We start from the raw sequence: 22,648 nt of genomic DNA, 5'->3' as shown, positions 1-22,648 counted from the left end.
ACTGGTGGTGTAGAAAAGAGTCACATTTACCTGCATTTAAAAACAATTAAATTTGATTTAACCCTTGACTCACTTGAAGTGTAGAAGTTTAACGTTGTTGAATGGACCCAGTCACCCAACTGCCTATTCTCATTCTTTCCTCGGCAGTTAATAAGCAAGACGGGATTTTACATGAATGATTAGAGTGGAGGAGGAGATGTTCTCCCTGGGGCAAGCATTGAAAGATTTAATGGAGGGGTGCTAGGTAGTCAGTGGTTTCAGAAGGCAAATTGATTCTATTAGTTCATGGTTCCTGCTCCTCTCTCTGAGATGGATTCATAATGTTAGAGGGCCTCTTTCCACGCTGTGTGGCTTTTCGGCCCAACTTCTCCATGGTGACCATGGCGCCTACCCGACTCAGTCACACTGGCCCGAGGTTTGCTCGCATCATTGGCATTGAACCCATGAACATTACCTAACTACTTTTTAAAATTCCTGTTTTTGCACTACTTATTTTAATTTAACTATTTTATATGTATACACTTTTTGTCATTCCGTTTTCTCCTGTATTCATCATGTATTGAATTGTACTGAAGCCGCTAAATTAACAAATTTCACGACGTATGCCGGTGATATTAAACCTGATTCTGATTGTTTCCTGTCCATGTTCCTGTCAAAATCTCGAAGTGATGAACAAAATGTATACCGGGAATACGAGAAGTCCTTAATTTTACAATGCCTGGATACGATCTGGAATTGAACCGGCAACTGACGGAAATAATTCAGGGCAATAGTACCGGCGAATTGCTCGAAGTGTGTATATTTTTTCCCTTGCACAACTCTAAACAAAACCAAAAGCGCTTCAGTCTACCCTTAACCCGTTTTTAACGCGACCAGTTCCTAAACCTATTACCAGTTATAATGTGATTAAAATTGAGCGCCATCAAACAACACCATAAACCCGTAATCACAGCAGCCGAGAGCTTAATTAAAGATAAACTTTCATGAAAGGCAAACAGACTTGGCAGCCGGGAGACAACCGAGTATTAGATTGCGTACAACCTGCACAAGCCTGTTATAGTCGTCGAAACAATATCGAGTAAAGGTAGGGAATGGTTCTGGGGTGGCCAAACCTTCAATGAAATCTAACACCAACCTTTAAAAAATGGAAACCTGCAAAGGGGGGGGGGGGAAGAGAGGAGATAACAACTATTAATGATCCAGATCGAAAATACAAAAACTTATTCGCAGTGGAGTTAGAGTACTCATCCTCGAAGAACAGGGCAACTGGTTGTTTGATGTCAACGGACTGCACTGGGGGGGGGGGGCGGATTGCTAGGACACACAGCGTGGGCCGAATGGTCCTCCAATGCCATGTCATTTAAAATCTGACACTAAACGGGAGGCAATGTTTTTCGCTCGCTCTCGCTCGCTCCCTCAAAGGCAGATTTACAGTCACGGTGGACCGAAACAGCAACTGAAACAGAGATTTGCATCAACGTTTTAGGAGAACGTGCTCTGCATTTCTTCAGAGTGTAGAACGAGAGTCAACAATTTGACCGCAGCGTGGGTTTAAGAAGCAGCCCGAAGTTAAACAGTTTTACGTGGATAATGCTCGGGTTACATCCAGTCTACTTCACCGCTGCAAATGTGGTATGCGGGACCTCTCACTCGGAACAACCTGCCGCCTGGGAAGCCTGTAAACCAGAAGTTTCCGATTCCCAGTGTACCTGCAAGGCAGCCAACCTTCCCCACCGGCCGAGTACACCCAGCTAATACTCAGCGTGTATATTGGCGCTGCTGGTGTTTGCCTTGGGAGATAAAAAACTATTAAACGCCGGTCTAATGCAGTAACATTTGAACTTTGGTAAACACACGAACACAAGAAACGGGGTTTAAATAGCAATACAAACACTCTGTTCTGATCCAATACAGCAGAACGCACAGGACAATTTGATTAGGGGCAAAATCTCCCACCTAGAACAAGCAAGAGAGGTAATTCACTGTACCTGGATAGTCTGGCTAGGGTCTCCGGATACCGGCCCGCCAACCAGTTTGCAATACAGATCCTCGATCGGCCGCTCGTTTTCATCCTGTCCGCAAGTGGCCGTGGCTGTGATTTGTGTTCCCTCGGCCAGATTAAAGTAAGGCGGGTGCAGACTGAAACCATTCACACCGTGAGCGTAGGTGAGAACCTCTTGCGCCGGAATTAACCTCACGAAGCAGTAGAGATTTACAAGGAGGGCCGTGACTCCCATGCCCCTCGCCATCTTTCCCCCCGAGTTTGCTCACTGAACCCTGACTACTCTCATTGCTGTTGCTCGAGGGAGAATGTGAGTGAGCCGCGCTCCCAGCGAGCGGCTCCGCCAGGGCAGGGCCACCTAATCAAGTGATGATGCATCAATCACCGTCCTCCCTCCCTCCCCTCGCCCACGGTCACAATGGAAGTTTGTACCTTGGATTTAACAGGAGAGCGCTGCAAACTCGCGCTCTCTCCCTCTCACACACACCAGTACTGTTTATTCCCTTTGCAAAATAAATGTTTTGTTCTCCCAGATTTTAGAATCATAGAGCTGTTCAGCACGGACGCGGGCCGTTCGGCCCGTAAAGCCTGTGCTCCAGTCCCAATTGCTAGAGTTAAATCTGTATCCTCCTATGCCTTGAACAACATAGAATATCGAACAGTACAGCACGGGAACAGAAAGTTGTGCCAAACTAGCTAAAAAGTAGATCAAAATCAGTCAAGAACTACCTACACATTGTCTGTGTCCCTCAATCTTCCTCATATTCCTGTGCCTATCTAAGCACCTACCACCACACCAGGCCCCGCATTCCAGACATCCAATACTCTCTGGATAAAAGAACTTACCCCTCACATCCCCTTTGAACCTCCATTTCACTCTCACCTCTCATTGAACGTCCAACCTCCCATGCCTATTGAAGTGCATGTCAAAATGTCTCTGAAACGTATGTGACTCCAGCACCTGCTCTGACGGTGAGTACAATGTTCCAAGTGAATTTATTATCGTGCCACCGTGAGATTCCATTTCTTGCAGGCATTCAGAGTGGGTGCAAAGGAACACAACAGAATCAATGAAAATCTGCGCATAAAGTCTAACAAATGACCAATGTGCAAAAAAAGACAAATTGTGCAAATACAATATAATAATAATAATAAATATGCAATAAATACTATTGAGAACATGAGTTGCAGAGTTCCAGATATCAACTATTCTCTGTGTAAGAAAATCTTTCCCCTTAAATTCTCCCTCTTCTTACCTTAATTTTGCCCTCTTGCTTTTGGTAGCAGTACTGTGGGAAAAGACTTTGAGTTTCTACCCTTATATTGTCGAAGAACCCTACTCCCTGCTGCTGGAAAAAAGGGGCAAAAAGTAATGGACATGGTCCAGTGGGTAAAGCCCTCCCCACCACTGAGCTCATCTGTTTGAAGTGTTGTTGCAAGGAAGCAGCATCCATCATCTTTCTTCTGGCTGCTGGCAGCTGGAAGTAAGTACAGGAGCCTCAGGACTCACTCCACCAGTTTCAGGAACAGTTATTACCCCTCAACCATCAGACTCTTGACCCAGAGGGGATAACTTTACTTGCCCCATCTCTGAACTGTCTCCACAACCTATAAACTCACTTTCAAGGACTTTTCATCTCATGCTCTCGATATTTATTGCTTATTTTTTATTATTTTCTCTTTCTGTTTGTATTTGCACAGTTTGCTGTTTTTTTACACACTGGTTGTCCATCCTGTTGGTGTGGCCTTTAATTGATTCCGTTATGGGTATTGGACTTATTGAGCATGCCTGCAAGAAAATGGATCTCAGGTTTGTATGTGGTGACATGTAAGTACTTTGATAATAAATTTACTTTGAACTTTTTACTTTTGAAAAAGAGCAGTCTGAAGTTCTTGTGGTGCATGTACAATTGATGTTCTTAATACATCTTGGCATGTTCCTTTATAACTAAGGGAAACACAGGAAATAGAATGTCAAAGGCATCTGGTGTGAAAGGATTAATGATATATGGGGCAGGAGAAAGAAGGATTCAAGGTGAATCATTGTGATTTGACATTTAATGCGTAACCACTGTGCAAGGTTGCCAGCTGGAGAATAGAGCACTTGAGCAGAGGCTCAGAAAGTTAAGGATCCTGATTAAAGCGGACATTACGCATGGAAATGTTTAAGTGCTTGGAATTGTTGGACTCCAAAAGTTCTGGAAGTGTTACATTCTTCTTGGTAATATTTCCATTCTAAAGATTAATGCCTTTGCAGGTAATTGGATTACAGCATTTAAAAATTGCAACGGCTCCCTGGTCACCAATCTCTTGAAGATCATATCCATTGCTTGTGGAAAACAGGGTGCTTCCAGGGTTTTATATAGCAATGAACAATAACAAGGCTTGCAGTTATAAAGTACCTTTAATGCACCAAAATGTTCCTAGGATGTAATCAGACAATAATTCACACCAAGCCAAAAGGAGGTTAGTTTATCAAGCATGCTTTCAGGAATTACTTAAAGAGGGAGAGGTTCAGTAAAAGGATTGCACAGCCTGAGGCGTTTTTTGCAGAAGGCACGGTCTTCAAGTGTGGGCAGATGGAGCGAGAGGCTCAATGAAGAGGTCCTCCAATTTACAACGGGCCTCACCAATGTAGAGGAGGACGCGTTGGCAGCACTGGACACAGTGGATGATACCAGCAGATTCACAGGTGAAGTATTGCTTCACCTGGAGGGACTGTTTGCGACCCTGAATGGAGGTGAGGGAAGAGGAATATGGACAGGTGTAGCACTTAAGCCACTTGCAGGGGTAAGTGTCAGGAGGGAGATTAGCAGGGAGGGCTGAATGGATGAGGGAATTGAGGAGGGAGTGATCCCTGCGGAAAGTGGAGAGGTGGAGGGAAGTAAAGTTATGTTTAGTGGTGGGATCCCTTTGGAAATGGCGGAAGCTGTGGAGGATGATGTGTTAACAAATTTCACGTCATATGCTGGTGATAAAAAAAACCTGACTCTGATTCTGGATATGCTCAGTTAGCTCCTTGGGCAGTCCTCGTCACTTACGAGGCGACACCAGCCTCACAGAACAGTCTATTCCAAGCTCTGGCATTCTTCGCTGACATCCACAAAAGCAGTGGAGTTCCCCAAAGAATGAGTGGTAGTAAAAACGTTAGAACCCCAAAACCCCCCTTACACCCCCTTCCCATGCACAAGCAGCAACAAAGCATCGACCCTCCCCTTCCCCACTTACTTCAGCAAAAAAAATCAGCACCCTCCACCCACCGAGCAAGCAATAGTAAAGCCCCCAAGAGAGACCATGATCTGCAGTCCAACAAAAACTAATCATTCACCTGACGATTCGACATCTCTCTTTCCCTATTAAAGGGACACACAGTGTCACCCCTTCACAGCAAGAGGGGAGTCCAATAAAGACAAACAACTCACTGATATATGGTGTTAAAGTCTGCCACGTAGCTATTTTATTGAGTTCTCCGACTCGAGAATTGGCAACAAACTCCCCCCCCCCCCCCCACCACCAATGAGAGAAAGAGAGAGAGAGTGCATGATTAGTACGGAGCCCCCATCAGCTGATCCGCTGCTCCCTATGATCCGTTTTATCCCACAACATAGAATCAGCTCATCCCCAGGGCTGCAAAGCCTTGGAACATGGAACGATCACTCGTCTTCTAGGCCGTGTCCTTGGGATACAGTATTGAAAAACGGCAGGTCGATCAACGCCAGGAGTGGGTCGCATCACTACAAAGAACCGGAGTTTGAGTGTCGCACTAGGTTAGGGGCTTCAACAGAACCCCATCCACCTTGAAAAGGAAAAAAAGAGACATTAAAGGTAGAAATTAAGCTTTTTCCGCAGATGAGCTCAGAGCAGTCGCTGTCAATTGCCATCATAGATCCATCCCTCCTGCCTTCTCAGCTCGTATTGCTTGTACTACTGCATATTCTCAGTGGTAACTTTTAATAAATACTTCCTGTGCCTAATAAAGTGGCTATTGAGTGTGCGTGCATGGTCTTCTGCTGCTGTAGCCCATCCACTTCAAGGTTTGATGCGTTGTGCATTCAGACACGTTCTTCTGCACACCACTGTTGTAATGTGTGATTATTTGAGTTCCTGTTCGCTTGAACCAGTCTGCTCATTCTCCTCGACCTCTCTCTTTAACAGGGTGTTTTTGCCTGCAGACCTGCCGCTCCCTTAGGTGCTTTTTGTTAATTGCACCACTATCTGTGAACTCCAGAGACTGCTGTGTGTGAAAATCCCGGGAGATCAGCAGTTCCTGAGATACTCAAAGCACTTTGCCTGCCAGCGACTATCATTCCAAGATCAAAGTCACTTAGATCTCATTTCTTCCTCTTTCTAATGTTTTGTCTGGACAACAACTGAACCTCTTGGCCATGTCTGCATGTTCTTTATGCATTGAGTTGTTGCCACATGATTGGTTGATTAGCTATTTGCATCAAAAGCAGGTGTACAGGTGTACCTAATAAAGTGGCCATTGAGTTGATGTGTGCTGATTACTCCTTGGTAACATGACCGCAATGTTACTACTTCCGACAACACAAATGTTGTCATTGCGAATATGTCCATTTCCAAATGTGAACTAAAACGGAAAATAAAATCCTAAGTCCATATACCAAATTATTATAAACACTTGTCAATTAACACTACATCTTTGCTTCTGCAGAGAGCTAAATTCACTAATCACTACATAAATCAAATGATGGATCATTTTAACAGATGCTCTTATAGGTGCTTTGTAAAATTGTTTCTGTTTAATGTCTCCCTCCATCTTCGGTCACATTTCTACCTAAGTTGAAATTTTAATTATCCTTACTTATCATTTATTTAAATAGAAAGCTATTTTGAAACCAGAATGAAGCAACATTTTAACAGATCATGGAATCACTGTGTGTACTGAATTGTGTAGTCCTATGAATCTAAAGCAACACACACAAAATGCTGGAGAAACTCAGCAGGTTAGGCAGCGTCTGTAAACAGTCGACATTTCGGGCCGAGACCCTTCATCAGGTCTGGAAAGGAAGGGGAGAAGTCACAGTAAGAAGGTGGAGGGAGGAGAGGAAGAGGCTAAAGTTCCCTTGCACCTTGTTACTTGTTATTTGTTCATTACGTAAACACGAGAGATTCTCCAGTTGTTGGAAGTCTTGAGCAACACACCCAAAATACAGGAGGAACTCTGCAAGGAAGGTATTATCTATGGAGGGGAATAAACAGTTGACGTTTCAAACCAAGACCTTTCATCAGGACCATGACAGATGCAGGATCTCAGACCGAAATGTCGACTGTTTATCCCCTACATGGATGCTGTCTGACCTATTGAGTTCATCCAGCATTTTGTGTGTGTTGCTTATTTATGTGCTTGGTGCCTTTATTACCTAAACTTCCACAACTGTCGAAACTTGTGCAATATTCACCATGAACCATATCATATAATTCCATAGTAATTTTGAATAGAAAGATCAATTCTGTCAAAAATGCAGGATTCTATGAGAACCTTTGTCTGTCAAAGGAACTAAGTTACTGTGTGATATTTTTACTCGTTCACCCCTGATGCTCGCAAAAAGGAAATCCATGGTATTAAACATAAATGCAAAGTCCATTACTCAGAGTATTCTTCTGTTGAAGAACCATGCCTGCCAACTGCCTTCACTAAAATTGATGGTATCAACAGTTCTGGCAGGTTGATATGTTTAATGTCTTTTACAACTTTAAAGTTGGATCATAATGGTGCTAAAAACTTCTGAAACTAAAGCATAATAATATCTACAATGGTCAGTTAATGTTTTGTGCCCTTGGCAGCTTTAAACACATTGGTGCGCCATCTGAACATAGTAAATGTACCTACAATGACTATTCCCATTTCATGCCCGTCATACTTGCCAAATTAAAACATATCTGGATTTCAAAATGCAAAGCCAAACCCAAATCAGAATCAAGTTTAATATCACTGACATATGCTATGAAATTTGTTGTTTTTCAGCAACAGTACAATTCAATACAGTAAAAAGCTGTAAGTTACAATATGATATTAAAAGAATTAAATTAAGTAAGGAGTGGAATAAGAAAGCAAAAATAGTGACATAAATGAGGTAAAATAGATAAATGAGTTAAAATAGTGAAGTGAAAAATAGATAAATTAGATAAATTATAAAAAGAATAAAGGCATGATTTTTATTGCTGATAACTGGAATGCAGCATGTACTTGCGATAATTATTCCATGTATGGTAATGGTTTCTATGGATATGCATGTCTAATAATTGGGACCAACAGCTAATATATGAAATAAAATTCTCCACCACAATAGGGCAGTGGTGTAAAAGTCAAACTGGTGCTTAAGTTTCATTATGGTTGGCCAGACTGTGAGTAGTTCTGATGACTGAGTCATTGCAGTGTTGGAGGTGGTTCAGAGAGGAGGAACAGAGCTGGGCCTCAGCTCAGAGATATGAGAGAAGGCAATGATTGCCCTGAAAGATGAGAGATTGCCCTGAAAGTAGGTTATCCAGAGATGGTAAAATAATAACTCAAAATTACTTTAAACCTGACTCGAAGGCCAGTTGCCAAATAGGTTATAGGCAATATAGGTGCTGAAAGCTTATCACTCAGACCAAGTTTTGGCTATTCTCCCATGGAAGTTCAGTATCCAGGCCTTGGCATCTTCTCTCAGTTACTATTGGGCAGGAGGTACAGAAGCCCGAAGTCCAATACTACAGGATGATTTATAGCTACTTCCCTTCAACTATTTGGTTCTTGAACCAAGGTGAATGACCCTAATTATTACTCAGTGTAACAACAGTATGACCACTTTACACAACAATTAACTTTGTTTTTATTTTGTCCTAATTATGTTCTTTCTTATAAAAAATTGTATAACATGTTTAATTTACAGTATATTTTTGTGAATACTGCTTATCTTATGCAAAATGTCTGCATTGCTGCTGCAAGCAAATATTTCATACATGTACTTTTGCATGTGACAGTCAACTCAACTTTGACTTTGACATTCTCCCATGGTCCTCCCAAATGTTTACTCCTTCAATGTCACTAAAGCAGATTTACTTAATACTTACAGTAACACTGAAACCCAATGTTTCCATCCAGGCCTCTCTTTGTTTCCCTGCACCCTGCAACATATCCCCACTCTCAGATATTGCCATCAACTGCCCTTTGAATCTTTCTGATACCCAACGACTCGAGGGGCAATTTACAGCAGCACTAGCCAGTCTTTGAGATGTCAGAAGAATCTGAAGCACCCCAGGGAAACTCAGGGAAACTGAACTCAGTACAGGAGAAAGTCCCTAGAGTTTGCAAGACAGCAATATTAAGCACTGTGTCACCCATCTGACCACCACCTCATTACTGTTTGTGGGCACTTGCTGTTCAAATTAGACAAACTATTTCCTACACTGCCGTAAGACCATAAAACATAGGAGAAGAATTAGCCCATTGAGTCAACTTCGCTATTCCATCATGGCTGATTTATTATCCCTCTCAACTCCATTCTCCTGCCTTCATAACCTTTGATGCCCTTACTAATCAAGAACCTATCAACCTCTGCTTTAAATATACCCAATAACTTGGCCTCTGTGGTAATCAATTCCACAGAATCACCACCCTCTGGCTAAAGGAATTCCTCCTCATCTCTATTTCTAAAGGGGTGTCTTTGTATTCTGAAGCTGTGCCCTCTGGTCCTAAACTCAATTTATTGGGTATATTTAAAGCAGAAGTTGATAGTCATTGGAAACATCTTCCCCATGTTCACTCTATCAAGGCCTTTCAAAATTTGATGGGTTTCAGTGAGATCCCCTCTCACTCTTCTAAACTCCATCAAGTACAGACGCAGAGTTGTCAAACACTGCTCAAACATTAACCCTTGCATTCCAGAGACCAGTCTCATGAACCTCCCCTGGACCCTCTCTTAGATAAGGGGCTCCAAACTGCCCATAGCACTAAAAGTGCCATGTGAGCAATGAGCGTTATAACCTTGCTTTTGTATTCTAGTCTTCTCGAAGTGAATGCTAACATTTCACTTAACCTCCTTACCACAAACACTATTACAACAGTTTTTAAACTTCAAAAATACTTCACTGGCTGTAAAACATATTGAGATGTAAAACGAATATAACACTTGCCTCTTTCAAAGAATGGGCAATGTATAGAATACACACCTGGGAACTACACTGAAGGAAAAACATTATAATCTTTTATAAAACACTGGACGACATAGAGCTTGAGGCACTACTGGGTCTTACTCTTCAAAAAAAGAAAATAATATGTTTGAATGGATTTCTTCATCTGTATCTTCCTTGTGATCAAACATTCTCTGATATACCTAAGTTAGATGTAGGATAAAACATTCCCTGTAAGTGTGCAGATCACTTTGAGTGCCCTGTGAGGAAAACATCTCTGACGCATACCTCTTACATTAGTAATCTTTGTGGCTTTACAAGATGCAGCCAAAGAAATGGTGAATGAAGATGATTTGATACAGCAGGCTTGAAGGCACTCAGGATTAGAATATGACATATTTCATGCAGGGTAGTTAAACTAATAGAGGACTGGAGTCTTTCTGTCCAAATAGCCAAGATAGAAAAGTTATCCATCTGTTAGATTCTATCAAACTGTTTCATTAGCAATTTATTTGGTATTTGTTTTGAAAAGTGCACTGAAAAGATGTATAGTTTTGTCTTATGTCTGTGTTACTTCTGTTGCATAGCTTTAAATCAGACTAGGGAACATTTTTTACAAAGTTAAGGTAAGAGTATTTAACGGATCTTTTATTTAGAAGGTTAAAATAAACTTTTAATTCAAACTGAAAATGAAATTGAATAAAGAAGCAATGTTTCAGGCCACAACCCTTCATCAGGTCCTGATAAAGGGTCTCAGTTCAAATCATCAACTCATTATTCCTCTCCATAGATGCTGCCTGATCTACTAAGTTCCTCCAGCATTTTGTGTGTGTCACTGTGGATTTCCAGCATCTGCAAAATCTCGTGTTTAACATGGATGTGTTCTTTTGGCAGAACTAAAATATAAAAACAAGAATGTAATGTTAAGGTTTTATAAGGCATGGTGAAATATCATTTAGAGTATTGTGAACAGTTTTGGGCTCCTAGTCTAATAAAGGATGTGCTGACATTGGAGAGGGCTCAAAATGAGCTTCACAAAAATGATTCTGGGGTTGAAAGGCTTGTCATTTGAGGACTGTTTGATGGCTCTGGGCCTGTGTCACTGGAATTTAGAAGAATGGGGGGGAATCTCATTGAAACCTATCAAATGTTGAAAGGCCCTAATAGAGTGGATGTGGAGAGGATGTTTCCTTTGGTGGGGGAATCTAGGAATAGTGGACACAACCTCAGAATAGAGGGATGTCCATTTAGAATGGAATTGAGGAGGAACTTCTTTAGCCAGAGGTGGTGAATTTGTGGAATTCGTTGCTACAAGCAGCTGTGGAAGCCAGATCATTGAGTGTATGTAAGGCAGAGGTTGATAGATTCTTGAGGTTGATAAGTCAGAGTGATGAAACGTTAGGGGGAAATGAATCAGCCATGATGAAATGGCGGATCAGAATGGATGGGCCGATTGGCCTAATTCTGCTCCAATGTCTTATAGTCTAATAGCCACTGCTGCTTATATGAAATCAAAGCTCTTGCCTTCATCATAAAGATAATTATAAGCAATCAAATGGAAGACACCAGAACAACTGTGATCTAATAAGTGTTCATTTTATTTCATATAGATAAAATGCTGATAATTTTACACAAAAATGTTAGTGAGCAGAACAAATGTTATTTTCATTTTTCTTTAAATGGATTGCTAATGCTTATTCAAATCTACCAATACCATGGAACAAGTGAAATATACTGCAGATGCTGGAAAGTTGAAATAAAACCAGATTCTGCTGGAAAGAATCAGCAGCTCAGGTAGCATCTGTGGAGAGAGAAATTGCATTCATGTATCAGGCCAGATAATACATTGAACCTGGGAGGTCTGAACAGCCAACACAGGTGAAACTCCAATCTATAACCACAGGTCCATGAAACCAAGACACAGACAACCTATCAGTGAAGAGATGATATCAGTGAAGCACACTCCTCAAATTAGACTACCTGCCAAAATTTATCTATATCTTTACACTTGCCCAGTGAGATGGAGGGATAATGAAGGACATCAGTGGATGCTGGGCTGTCCCATGTTGGTTGGTCCCAAAACTCAACATTCAAGCAAACTGGAGGCTTGAGCACCAGTCAGTCATGCAAGCCTGGAGTTCGAGATCCCGCCATCGGCTTCTCCGGGGATCGTTACCGAAGGTCGATCGGAAGTCCAGGCGTTGAAGCACAGTGACCGAAGCCTGGAGTCTGGAGACTGGATGTCCGGAAGCCAGCGTGCAGTTGCAGGACTGTCCAGGTGTGGGAGGGGGAAAAGGGGTTTGTTTTGTTGTTGTCGTTTTGTCGCTTGTTGTTCTCTGCGATATTCTGCCGAGAATTGTGGGCATGCTATGTTTTATCACTGGAATGTGTGGTGACACTTGCGGACTGCCCCCAGCACATCCTTAGGTGTGTTGGTTGTTATGACGCATTTCACCGTATGTTTCTATGTACATGTGATAATTAAATCTGAATGTGGATTTGAATCTGAAACAAGGCTGTGTCCCATGTTAGTTTCAAGTTCCTGGGTGTCAACATCTCTGAGAATCTCTCCTGGGCCCAACATATCAATGCAGTTAAAAAGAAAGTATGACAGTGGCTATATTTCATTAGGAGTTTGAGGAGATTTGGTACGTCACCAAAGACATGTGGAAATTTCTACAGATATACCGTGGAGAGCATTCTAAGCGGCTGTATCACCATCTGGTATGGGGTAGGGGGATGTGCACTGCATAGGATCAAAATAAGCTGCAGAAAGATGTGAACTCAGTCAGCTCCTTCATGGGCACTAGCCTCCCCAGCAACCAGGACATCTTCAAGAAGCAATGCCTCAAAAAGGCAGCATCTGTCATTAAGACCCTCATCACCCAGGACATGCCCTCTTCTCATTGCTACCATCAGGAAGGAGGTACAGGAGCCTGAAGGCACAATGTTTCAGGAACAGCTTCTTCCCCTCTGCCATCCGATTTCTGAAAGGACGTTGAACCCATGAACACTACCTCATTTCTTTTTTTGCCTTACTTATTTAATTTAACTTTCTTTATATATGAACTTACTGTAATTTATAGTTATTATTTATTTCATTGTACTGCTGCTGCATGACAACAAATTTCACAACGTACGCCGGTGATATTAAACCTAATTCTGATTCTGAGTCATCTTTACAACCTTTTTACAACCTTTCTCATTGGACTGCTTCAGCTCACCTCCATCAGTCACCCCAGTGGAGCCAAGCTAACCATAAGAACTAATGAGGAACTGTTCAACATGTGGCAACCACAGTCCAGCAGCAAAGCTACCCTGAGCTGCAGTATGCAGATGATCGCATTTGGAGGTGTTTGGAAACCCTGTATCAGGCCACTGTCAACTCATTCATTGAACTTGCATTCAAAGTTCAAAGTGTATTTATTGTCAATGTATGTATACATTATACAACCTTGAGATTTGTCTCCTTTACAGGCAACTAGAGAAGAAACAAAAAAGTCCCCAAAAAAATCCATAAAAACAAACCCGCAAGCAATAAAGGAAGCGAGTAGCATTCAGAAGGAGAGTGAGTCCTCAGGCATGAAGCTCGGAGCAGGCAACAGGCTCAGTCCAGCGCACAGCAGAGTAAACATCATGAAGCCCGCAAACTGGGAGCCCCGGGCAACACAGCTTCGGCCTCAGTACAGAGTAGAACGGAGTAAACATTGCGGAGCTGTGGGCCCAACTGGCCCAACCCTCACCTCTGATCCCGACAGCCTGCCTTTTCAGTCCATCTGGCCGGGCGTTTAAATCGTCCAAACATCGGGTCATTCCTCACTCTAGGGCCCAGGCCCTGTTGCACCAATATGCACAGGACCTGGATCCCGCGGCCACATCTTAGCCTGTACCCAACCTTTCCAAATTGGCCTGCCGCTTAGATCGATAAAACCTCAATCTCAGTTTAGGTGGGCGGGCCTCGAAGCTGCCTCTCCTCCGCTCCACTCGCCCCAACTTTGTCTCGTGAATGCCTCAACTTCTCCTCATGCCCGCGCACTTCGCCTTTGCTCACCTCTCCTTTGTTAGCAGTGATCAGTTACTGATGTTTTACAGAAAAAGAGTTAATAATAAAGCATTTAGTTAAATTGCTTGTTTTGGTAACCGCCAGCAAGTAGTCACTCGCCTCCAGTAGCACCATCTTAAACCGGCCACCAAGCATCCAAAAGACAAAAGTTCTCCACCTACGTGGCTCTACTATACAACACTGCATCCAATGGAAAGGGTGCATAGTGAGACTCAGGAAACATTGACTGGTTCACGTGACGGGAGTCGCCTCTCAGCAAAGAAGACATTACCTCACAATCCACCCAAAACAGAGGGCTATGCGGTAGGGTAATTCCAGGGAGTTTCTCGGGTAGGTTAAATGGTCAGCAACAACATTGTGAGCTGTAGATTTCCATGCTCTATTTTCTAAAATGGACTTTGCACTCTATTGACCAGCTGCACTGCATTTTCCCGCTAGCTGTAACTGTAACACTATATGCTGAAGTCTGCTTTTCCCTTTGAATTACCCTCAAAACTATCTGTTTGGATGGCATGCAGAACAAATTCATCACTGTATCTTGGTACAGGTGACACTAATAAACCAAATACAAATGAACTCAGTCAGCTCCATCAGGCCCTCCAATGGGGCCACAACCTTGTCGTTGGGTTTGGAGGCTTGTGTGCCTCGATGACCCAGAGAGTTATGTTGGCTGGAGTCAGAGCTTTATGCTTTGGCTCTTGGTAGGGTCACCCATTCCAAACAGGTCAAAGGGTAGAGGCCAGACTGAGAGTGGTCCACCGGTCCTCCAGGTTTGGGATTTCAACTCAAGGCTAACGATACTGTCATGGAAAAAGCAATGAGGAATCCTTCTAATTCTGGATTCCTGAGTCTCCACCCGGAGCTTGCATGACTGACAGTAATGAGGACTGAGAGGAAGCTACTGACACGATGAGGAAAGCCCTGAGCACTGCCAGAGATGGAGGACCTTCAACGCTGCCCTAAACACCTGCTCCATCAGGCAGGCTGCATCCCATGTCCGCCAGCAGACTTCTAAAGAGGTCATTCCATTTTTTGCTCTGGCTTGGGTCAATATGGCAGTGCCGACAGAAGGAAAGATTCAGGAATGTGCTCAAGCCTCCCTGAAAAGTCTGCACCGTCCCCACTGACCCTTGGGGACCTGTGGCCCGTGACCAATCAAAGTGGAGGAAGAGCGTTGGGGAAACTCGAGTCCATGCATTGGGAACACAGAGCAGTCCTGCCTGAGGAGCGTACCACCCCCGAAATTCCCTACCCACCCATCCTGTCACGCACCTTCTCCCCGTCTGCGACAGCTTCTAAAGTTGCAGAGTCAGCAAGATATGCCAATCATCCAGTATCAGCCATTCAGTAAAAACATTTCTATAATTTACAAAGAACTGACATCAGTGGGACATTTGTTGTGCAGCCTTTTAAAACTCATTCCATTACTTTCTGTTCCAACACTTGTTGAAACCTGTAAAGACTGTTCTTTTTATCCTTGTCATTTTAAAACTTAAAGCTGAGTCGCTGTGGACTTAGATCTTCCACACCAACACAGGGCTGATTGCAGATAATGTTATCCGCTGATATGTAGACATATTAAATCACATTTCTTTGTATTCAGTGCCCCAGGCTTCACCCTCCCCCTCTCTATCCACGTTCTGCCTGTAAAGACCAACTGGATGTAATGTGATTTAACATGGCTGCTAGTGTTGTCAGCAATCAGTTCAAGCAAACAGCTTTTCCCAGCGTCACCTTTGCCGAAAGATATTAATATAATTGACATATTTAAACGTTGATAGCTCCAAGCCTGGCCTATTGACCATTGGGCTTAGCTGGGATTAACCTGTGTTTTAGGCCTGAAGGTGACTGACCTGGTGGGATTGATTTCTGCTTGGCATACCACCAGCAATCTAACTGCCCCATGAATCATTCAGACTGGTTCCTTAATGCATCATTGAGCTTTCCAGAAGATCATGGCCTCCTGGCCCTTGCGCCAGCTGGCAGCCGTTTCTGATATTTGGTACGTCCAACCTGCTAATTGCCTGAAGGCTTCTGTCCAAGAGGGGCCTGGGAAGGAACAGGTTTTTGGGCTCAGCCTAGGATGGGGAGGATGACTGGAGAACAGGAGGGTCTGTGGAGAAGCATTTGCAAATGTAAACATGTAATCCCCAAAATGTGAACCACATGAAAAATAAGCTGATGTATTGAGAAGAGTTGAAAATTAAATAGAGGACAGCACGGTAGCATATCACTTTACAATCAGGTTCAATTCCCACTGCCCTCTGTCAAGAGTTTGTATGTTCTGCCCATAACTGCATTGGTTTCCTCTGGGTGCTCCAATTCTTCCCACATTCCAAAGGCGTAGATGTGGGATATTTAATATTTAAGAAATATTGGAGTGAGTCAGGGCCTCTGTCAGTCAGAGTTGACAATGGATTTTGCATCCCTAGCTGTCCAGATATGCAAGCCTAGGCAGTATGATATATAGCAAGCTCCCCCTCTCCATGCATCTGATGAACCCAAAGGAACGGCTGAGACCAATACAGTTTGGGACCAGCAGCGTCGCAGGAGTTGCCAGTCAGCATTGAACTCAATGTAGGGACTCCAACTCTGGATTTTTCTCTCAGGGTTTACCACTAAAGCCTTCCCTATGAGTGGGTGCAGCCGCAAGGCAGTGGAGGTTTGAGATCAGAGCTTTCCTCTCCTAGGTGAGCTGCCAGCCACGACCAATGAGCCTCATCTGCTTGAACTGACCAGTTTTAAGGTGCCAGTAACCCACCTTTGCCCCTTCTCCTGTCAGTAGAAACAGTTTCACCCGGCTTAGAAGCTAAGCCATGTGTGAAGGCCAGGAGCTGGACTTGGCTGTTAAAGGCCATCTGAGGCGCCTTTGGGAGCATCTAATAGGTAGTGGGAGCTTGTCCCCATTACCACCCTCAGCTATAACAACCTTAAGAAGTATTTGGGTAATCTTGTAAATATATTTTTTTGATTAAGCATTCTTGTTTGTTTCAATAATTCGTTATGGGTTATATGTATAATCACATGAATTGAATACATCGTCACATTGCCATATGATATGTGCACGCCTTGCTTGAAGTAAACATATAGTTGGACTCACATTTCGGACTCCTGTGTCTTCCTTTGAATTAGTTTAATGTTTTGAAGTTACAAAACGTAACAGTTCAGGTTGGGGTTGGTAAACTGTGGGCATGGCATTGGAAGCATGGTGATGCTTGCTCAGCTCATCCTCAGACTGTGTTGGTTGTTGACGCAGATGTCGCAAGATAGTTTTGATGTACGTGACAAATAAATCTAATCTTTAAACCATTAATCTTTAGAAGCAATAGCAAAGAAAACCTTCTCACACCTGGCCTCAGCTGATCATTGACGTAATAAAAATACAAAGAGACATCTCTAACAGCCATGAGAAGTATCCGGAAGCTGGAAATCCAGCGCAACACACACAAATTACTGGAGGAGCTCAGCACATCAGGCAGCGTCCATGGAAATGAATAATCAGTCAACGTTTCGGGCCGAGACCCTTCTTCGGGGCTGAGAAGGTGGGGGGGGAGATGCCAGAGTATAAAAGGTGGGGGAGGGGAAAGCAGCCAGCTGGAAAGTGATAGGTGAAGCCAGGTGTGTGAGAAAGGTCTTCTCTCAAAGGAGAAGAAGGAATCTCCTAGGAGAGGAGAGTGGACCATAGGAGAAAAGGAAGGAGGAGGGGACCCAGGGTGTGTGGTGTATAGTAGTTTGGCTTAGTTCAGTTTGTATTTGGATACTTGCTTAATTGGATATCTGAGCCTTACAATTCAGTAACCTATTGAAATCAAATTAACATACCGGATATCATTGTGGTTAACAAGGTAAAGTGCTTGAATCCTTGGGAGTAAGTAATGAACCCAGCTAATTAGAAAGTTAATCTCAGAGTAGCAATGTGATGTCAGAATGGTAACTTGCCACCAAGATACTTGCCTGGACTGGATTAATCTACATTGGTCTATCTACCCATACACCCACTGGTCTACCTACCCATATACCCAGTAGTATATCTACCCATATACCCACTGGTCCATCTACCCATATGCCCACCAGTCAATCTACCCATATACCCACTGGTATATCTGCCCATACACCCACTGGTCTACCTACCCATATACCCAGTAGTATATCTACCCATATACCCACTGGTCCATCTACCCATATGCCCACCAGTCAATCTACCCATATACCCACTGGTATATCTGCCCATATACCCACTGGTCTAACTACCCATATACCCAGTAGTATATCTACCCATATACCCACTGGTCCATCTACCCATATACCCACTGGTCCATCTACCCATATACCCACTGGTCCATCTACCCATATACCAATGTAGCAGTCAGGGTGATGTTGCCAAGCAGCAAAAATTCAAATAACAGCAGGTTTTGTCATTGCGATAAGGCTTACATGTTTGAGATTTATACTTGAATCAGAAATTCTGAAGAAAAATAAGTGTGATAAGGCTAAGTTCTTTTAGATTAAAATAGGTTTATCTGGAAATATCTTCAGGGTTTTTTTGCATCTTGCATTGAACTTATTTTATCTACTGGACCAGCTGAATTAAACTTGTAGTTGGAAGAACAAATCAAAAAACTACATATCCTGTAAACTCTTATCACTGTAGCACTACATCCAAAACAAGAACTAAGTTGATTCAAGATGGTTGCTCATTTTCTCAAGGTCTGGTGAGAAGCCATTAAATGCAGCCATTAAACTGTTATGACTCACAACCATTGTCAGCAGAATCTCAGACGATGACAAGGAGGAGTTCAGGAGTGAGATAGATCGGCTGGTTGAGTGGTGTCGCAACAGCAACCTTGCACTCATCGTCAGTAAGACCAAGGAATTGATTGTGTCCTTCAGGAAGGAGAAGTCAGGAGAACACAGACCTGTCATCATTGAGGGGTTGTCAGTAGAAAGGGTGAGCAGCCTCAAGTTCTTGTACGTCAACATCTCTGAATATTTATCCTGGGCCAGCATATCAAAGCAATTAGGAAAAAAGGATGACAGCAGCTATATTTCATTAGGAGTTTGAGGAGATTTGCTGTGTTAACAAATCTCTACAGATGTATTATGCAGAGTATTTTGTCTGGTTGCATCATCACTTGGTATGGAGGCATCAAATCACGGCATTGGAAAAAGCTGCAGAGGATTGTAAGCTCAGCCAGCTCCATCATGGGCACTAGCCTCTGCACCATTGAGGACATCTTCAAATGGCGATGCCTCAAAAAGTTGGCATCTATCATTAAGAACCCACACCACCCAGGACATGCCCTCTTCTCATTACTACCATGAGGAGCCTAAAAACTTATTCTCAACATTTCAGGAACAGTTTCTTCCCCTCCACCATCAGATTCCTGAACGGTCCATGAACCCATGAAGACCAGCTCAGTATTTCACTCTCTTTTTGAACAATATATTGACATTATTTTTTTTTTACCTATTTCTTATTGTAACTGAAAGCAATTTTTTATGTATTACACTGTACTGCTGCCATAAAACAACAAATTCCACGTAGTAATAAACCTGATTCTGATCAGGAGTTTTCAGTCATGATTAAATCCAAAGCAAAATCATAATTCCCTCTGTTGTTCGTTACCACTCTGAAGGGTGTGGTTCAGATTGTGTCTGAATCATCTCTTAAAAACAGAATAACAAACATTTAATTTTGACCTTTGTAGTATCCTCCCCAATTATTTATTTATTTATCTAATCCAGCGCAGAGTAGGTCCTTCAAGTCGTGCTGCCCCAGCAACCCTACAACCCCAATTAACCTTAGCCTAATTACAGGAGAATTTACAATGACCAAATAACCTACCCAGCAGGTGAGAGGGAACATTAGACTGTGGGAGTAAACCAGAGCACCAGGGGAGAACCCATGCATTCCACAGGAAGGACTACAGAGATTTCTCACAGAACGGTGCTGGATTTGACCTCTGAACTCCACAACGCCACAAACTGAAATAGCATCACGCTAACCGCTACTTTACCTTGGTGCCCAAACAAATGAACCATTTTGTTTCAATGATTTGAAGTTTAGTGATAGATTTACATCCAAAACATTCTGAAGTGCTAATTTTAACAAAGTATATGTCCTATAGTGTATTTTTTGCAGAAGGTTAACATTTTTAACAAGTGATTGAATTACCTTCCTAAAGAAAGTGAACGTAGCAAAAAAGGTGTGGTATCGAAACATCGGTTGTTTGAACCCTGAGACTCGAGGAGTTATTTGATAGGGCAGTAAACTGATGGAAGAATAACATAATCCAAAAAAAATCGTATGCTTATCTCACTTTTCACTTTGTTGAACAATAGCAAGCACTTGCTTTTAATCTAAAATAGATCAATGAACAATACTTTGTCCTTATCAATGACCCACTGAAGATATGGTGGGGCAACATAAGGAGCCGAATGAAGGCCTAGCAGCCTGAGATAGATTGACAGCTGGGCTCGTAACATAATTCTATGTTGTTTGATTAAGCTTTCTTCTTTGTGTAAATAATTCATTATGAGTCATATGTATAAATATGTGAATTACATATGTCATCATGCCACCAAGTGATATGTGCGTGCCACACTTCAAGTAAACAAACGTAGGACTCGCACCTTTCAGCTCTCATGTTTTCTTTGAATTAGTTTAATGTTTTGAAGTTACAAAACATAACAGCACAACGCTTTATAGTATTGGCAACCCGGGTTCAGTTCCCACCGCTGGCTGTGAGGAGTTTATACATTCTTCCAGTGACCATGTAGGTTTCCTCCAGGTGCTCCAATTTCCCCTCTCAGTCCAAAGGCGTACCTGTTGGTAGGCTAAATGGTCATTGTAAATTGTTCAACCAACACACACAAGATGCTGGTGGGACGCAGCAGGCCAGGCAGCATCTATAGGAAGTCAAGTCAAGTCACTTTTATTGTCACTTCGACCATAATTGCTGGTACAGTACATAGTAAAAATGAGACAACGTTTTTCAGGACCATGGTGTTACATGACACGGTACAAAAACTACACTGAACTTCGTAAAAAACAACACAGAGAAAGCTACACTAGACTACAGACCTACACAGGACTGCATAAAGTGCACAAAACAGTGCAGGCATTACAATAAATAATAAACAGAACAATAGGGCAAGGTGTCAGTCCAGGCTTCGGGTATTGAGGAGTCTGATAGCTTGGGGGAAGTAACTGTTACATAGTCTGGTCGTGAGAGCCCAAATGCTTCGGAGCCTTTTCCCAGACGGCAGGAGGGAGAAGAGTTTGTATGAGGGGTGCATGGGGTCCTTCATATTGCTGTTTCCTTTGCGGATGCAGCATGTAGTGTAAATGTCGAAGAAGTACAGTCGACGTTTCGGGCCGAAACCCTTTGTCAGGACTAACTGAAAGAGGAGATAGGAAGAGATTTGAAAGTGGGAGGTCCAAAATAATAGGAGAAGATAGGAGGGGGTGGGGTGAAGCTAAGAGCTGGAAAGGTGATTGGTTAGGCTAGGGTTAAATTGAGGGTTGCTGGGTGGCTTTATTGTATCTCAATAAATAAATATTAACATGGAAAATATTATGATTTAAAATTTATTTTTATTTGAAAGAAAATCTTGGAATAATTTACACCTATAGCATTAACAACAACACCAAGTAAAACAGGAGCAAGGACAAAATATTTTGATTTACATAGTAACTTAAATGGGTGATCAAACAGAGGTTGTATTTTGTGAAGGTGGAGATGTGATATAAACCTTACTCGCGGCAAAGAATAAATTAATTAAGTACGTTGGCAATTGCCTCCATTTCCTGAACTGACCCTGATGGGAATAATGCTTATTTTGGCTAAAAGCTTAAATTGATTGATTGCCTGGAAATTTAATGTGCAATCCTTGATTTCTTACAGAAACTTAAATCTAATCACTTGGCCTTGAGATGTTATAAATATTTCTCGATTCATGTGAACATTATCAGAGACTGAAGGTTAATGAGGCTATTAATTAAGACCAGCAGATAACTAAAACTGAAATGGGAAGCGTTACTGTCCACGGAGCCAAAAGCCAATTTGTGTCTCACCTTCACATAGCTAGAGAACAGACAGGGAAATGGGGGAAGGGAAGCAAAAGATTTTGAAATAAAGCACAGCAATTGACAATCAGGCAGTAGTTTCAAGGCATTTTGCCATTGTCGTGAGCAGGCATCATCATCAGAGCATTGATTAGATTACAGTGCTCCAATTCCCCGAGCCCACTAAGCTCTAGTAACAAAGGAAAAGCTATTTTATTCCGAACCACCGCTGGTAATTTTATCTCTTGCAAAACTTTAATGTGGGTCACAGAAGGAAACATCTTAAAAAGGAAACACCAATATAAAATACATGAAGGAGCAGCATGATGACACGTAAAATTATGTTGCAGGATAGAAGTTTATAACTAGCCATCCCATA

The 22,648-nt window shown here is 42.5% G+C and overlaps 1 protein-coding gene across 1 annotated transcript in view; it reads right to left on the bottom strand.

The window, feature by feature from the left end:
- Positions 1–2,344, bottom strand: part of lama5 (laminin, alpha 5) — a 322,932-nt gene extending 320,588 nt beyond the window's left edge. Inside the window, exon 1 of the mRNA XM_073061956.1 lies at positions 1,989–2,344. Coding sequence (XP_072918057.1) covers positions 1,989–2,249 — 261 coding nt within the window. The 5' untranslated portion in view covers positions 2,250–2,344. The remainder of the gene's footprint in view (positions 1–1,988) is intronic.
- Between the last annotated feature and the right edge of the window lie 20,304 nt (positions 2,345–22,648).

This window comes from Hemitrygon akajei, chromosome 11, assembly GCF_048418815.1.
Source record: "Hemitrygon akajei chromosome 11, sHemAka1.3, whole genome shotgun sequence".
Classification (NCBI taxonomy): domain Eukaryota; kingdom Metazoa; phylum Chordata; class Chondrichthyes; order Myliobatiformes; family Dasyatidae; genus Hemitrygon; species Hemitrygon akajei.
This window is presented reverse-complemented; position numbering and strand designations above follow the sequence as displayed.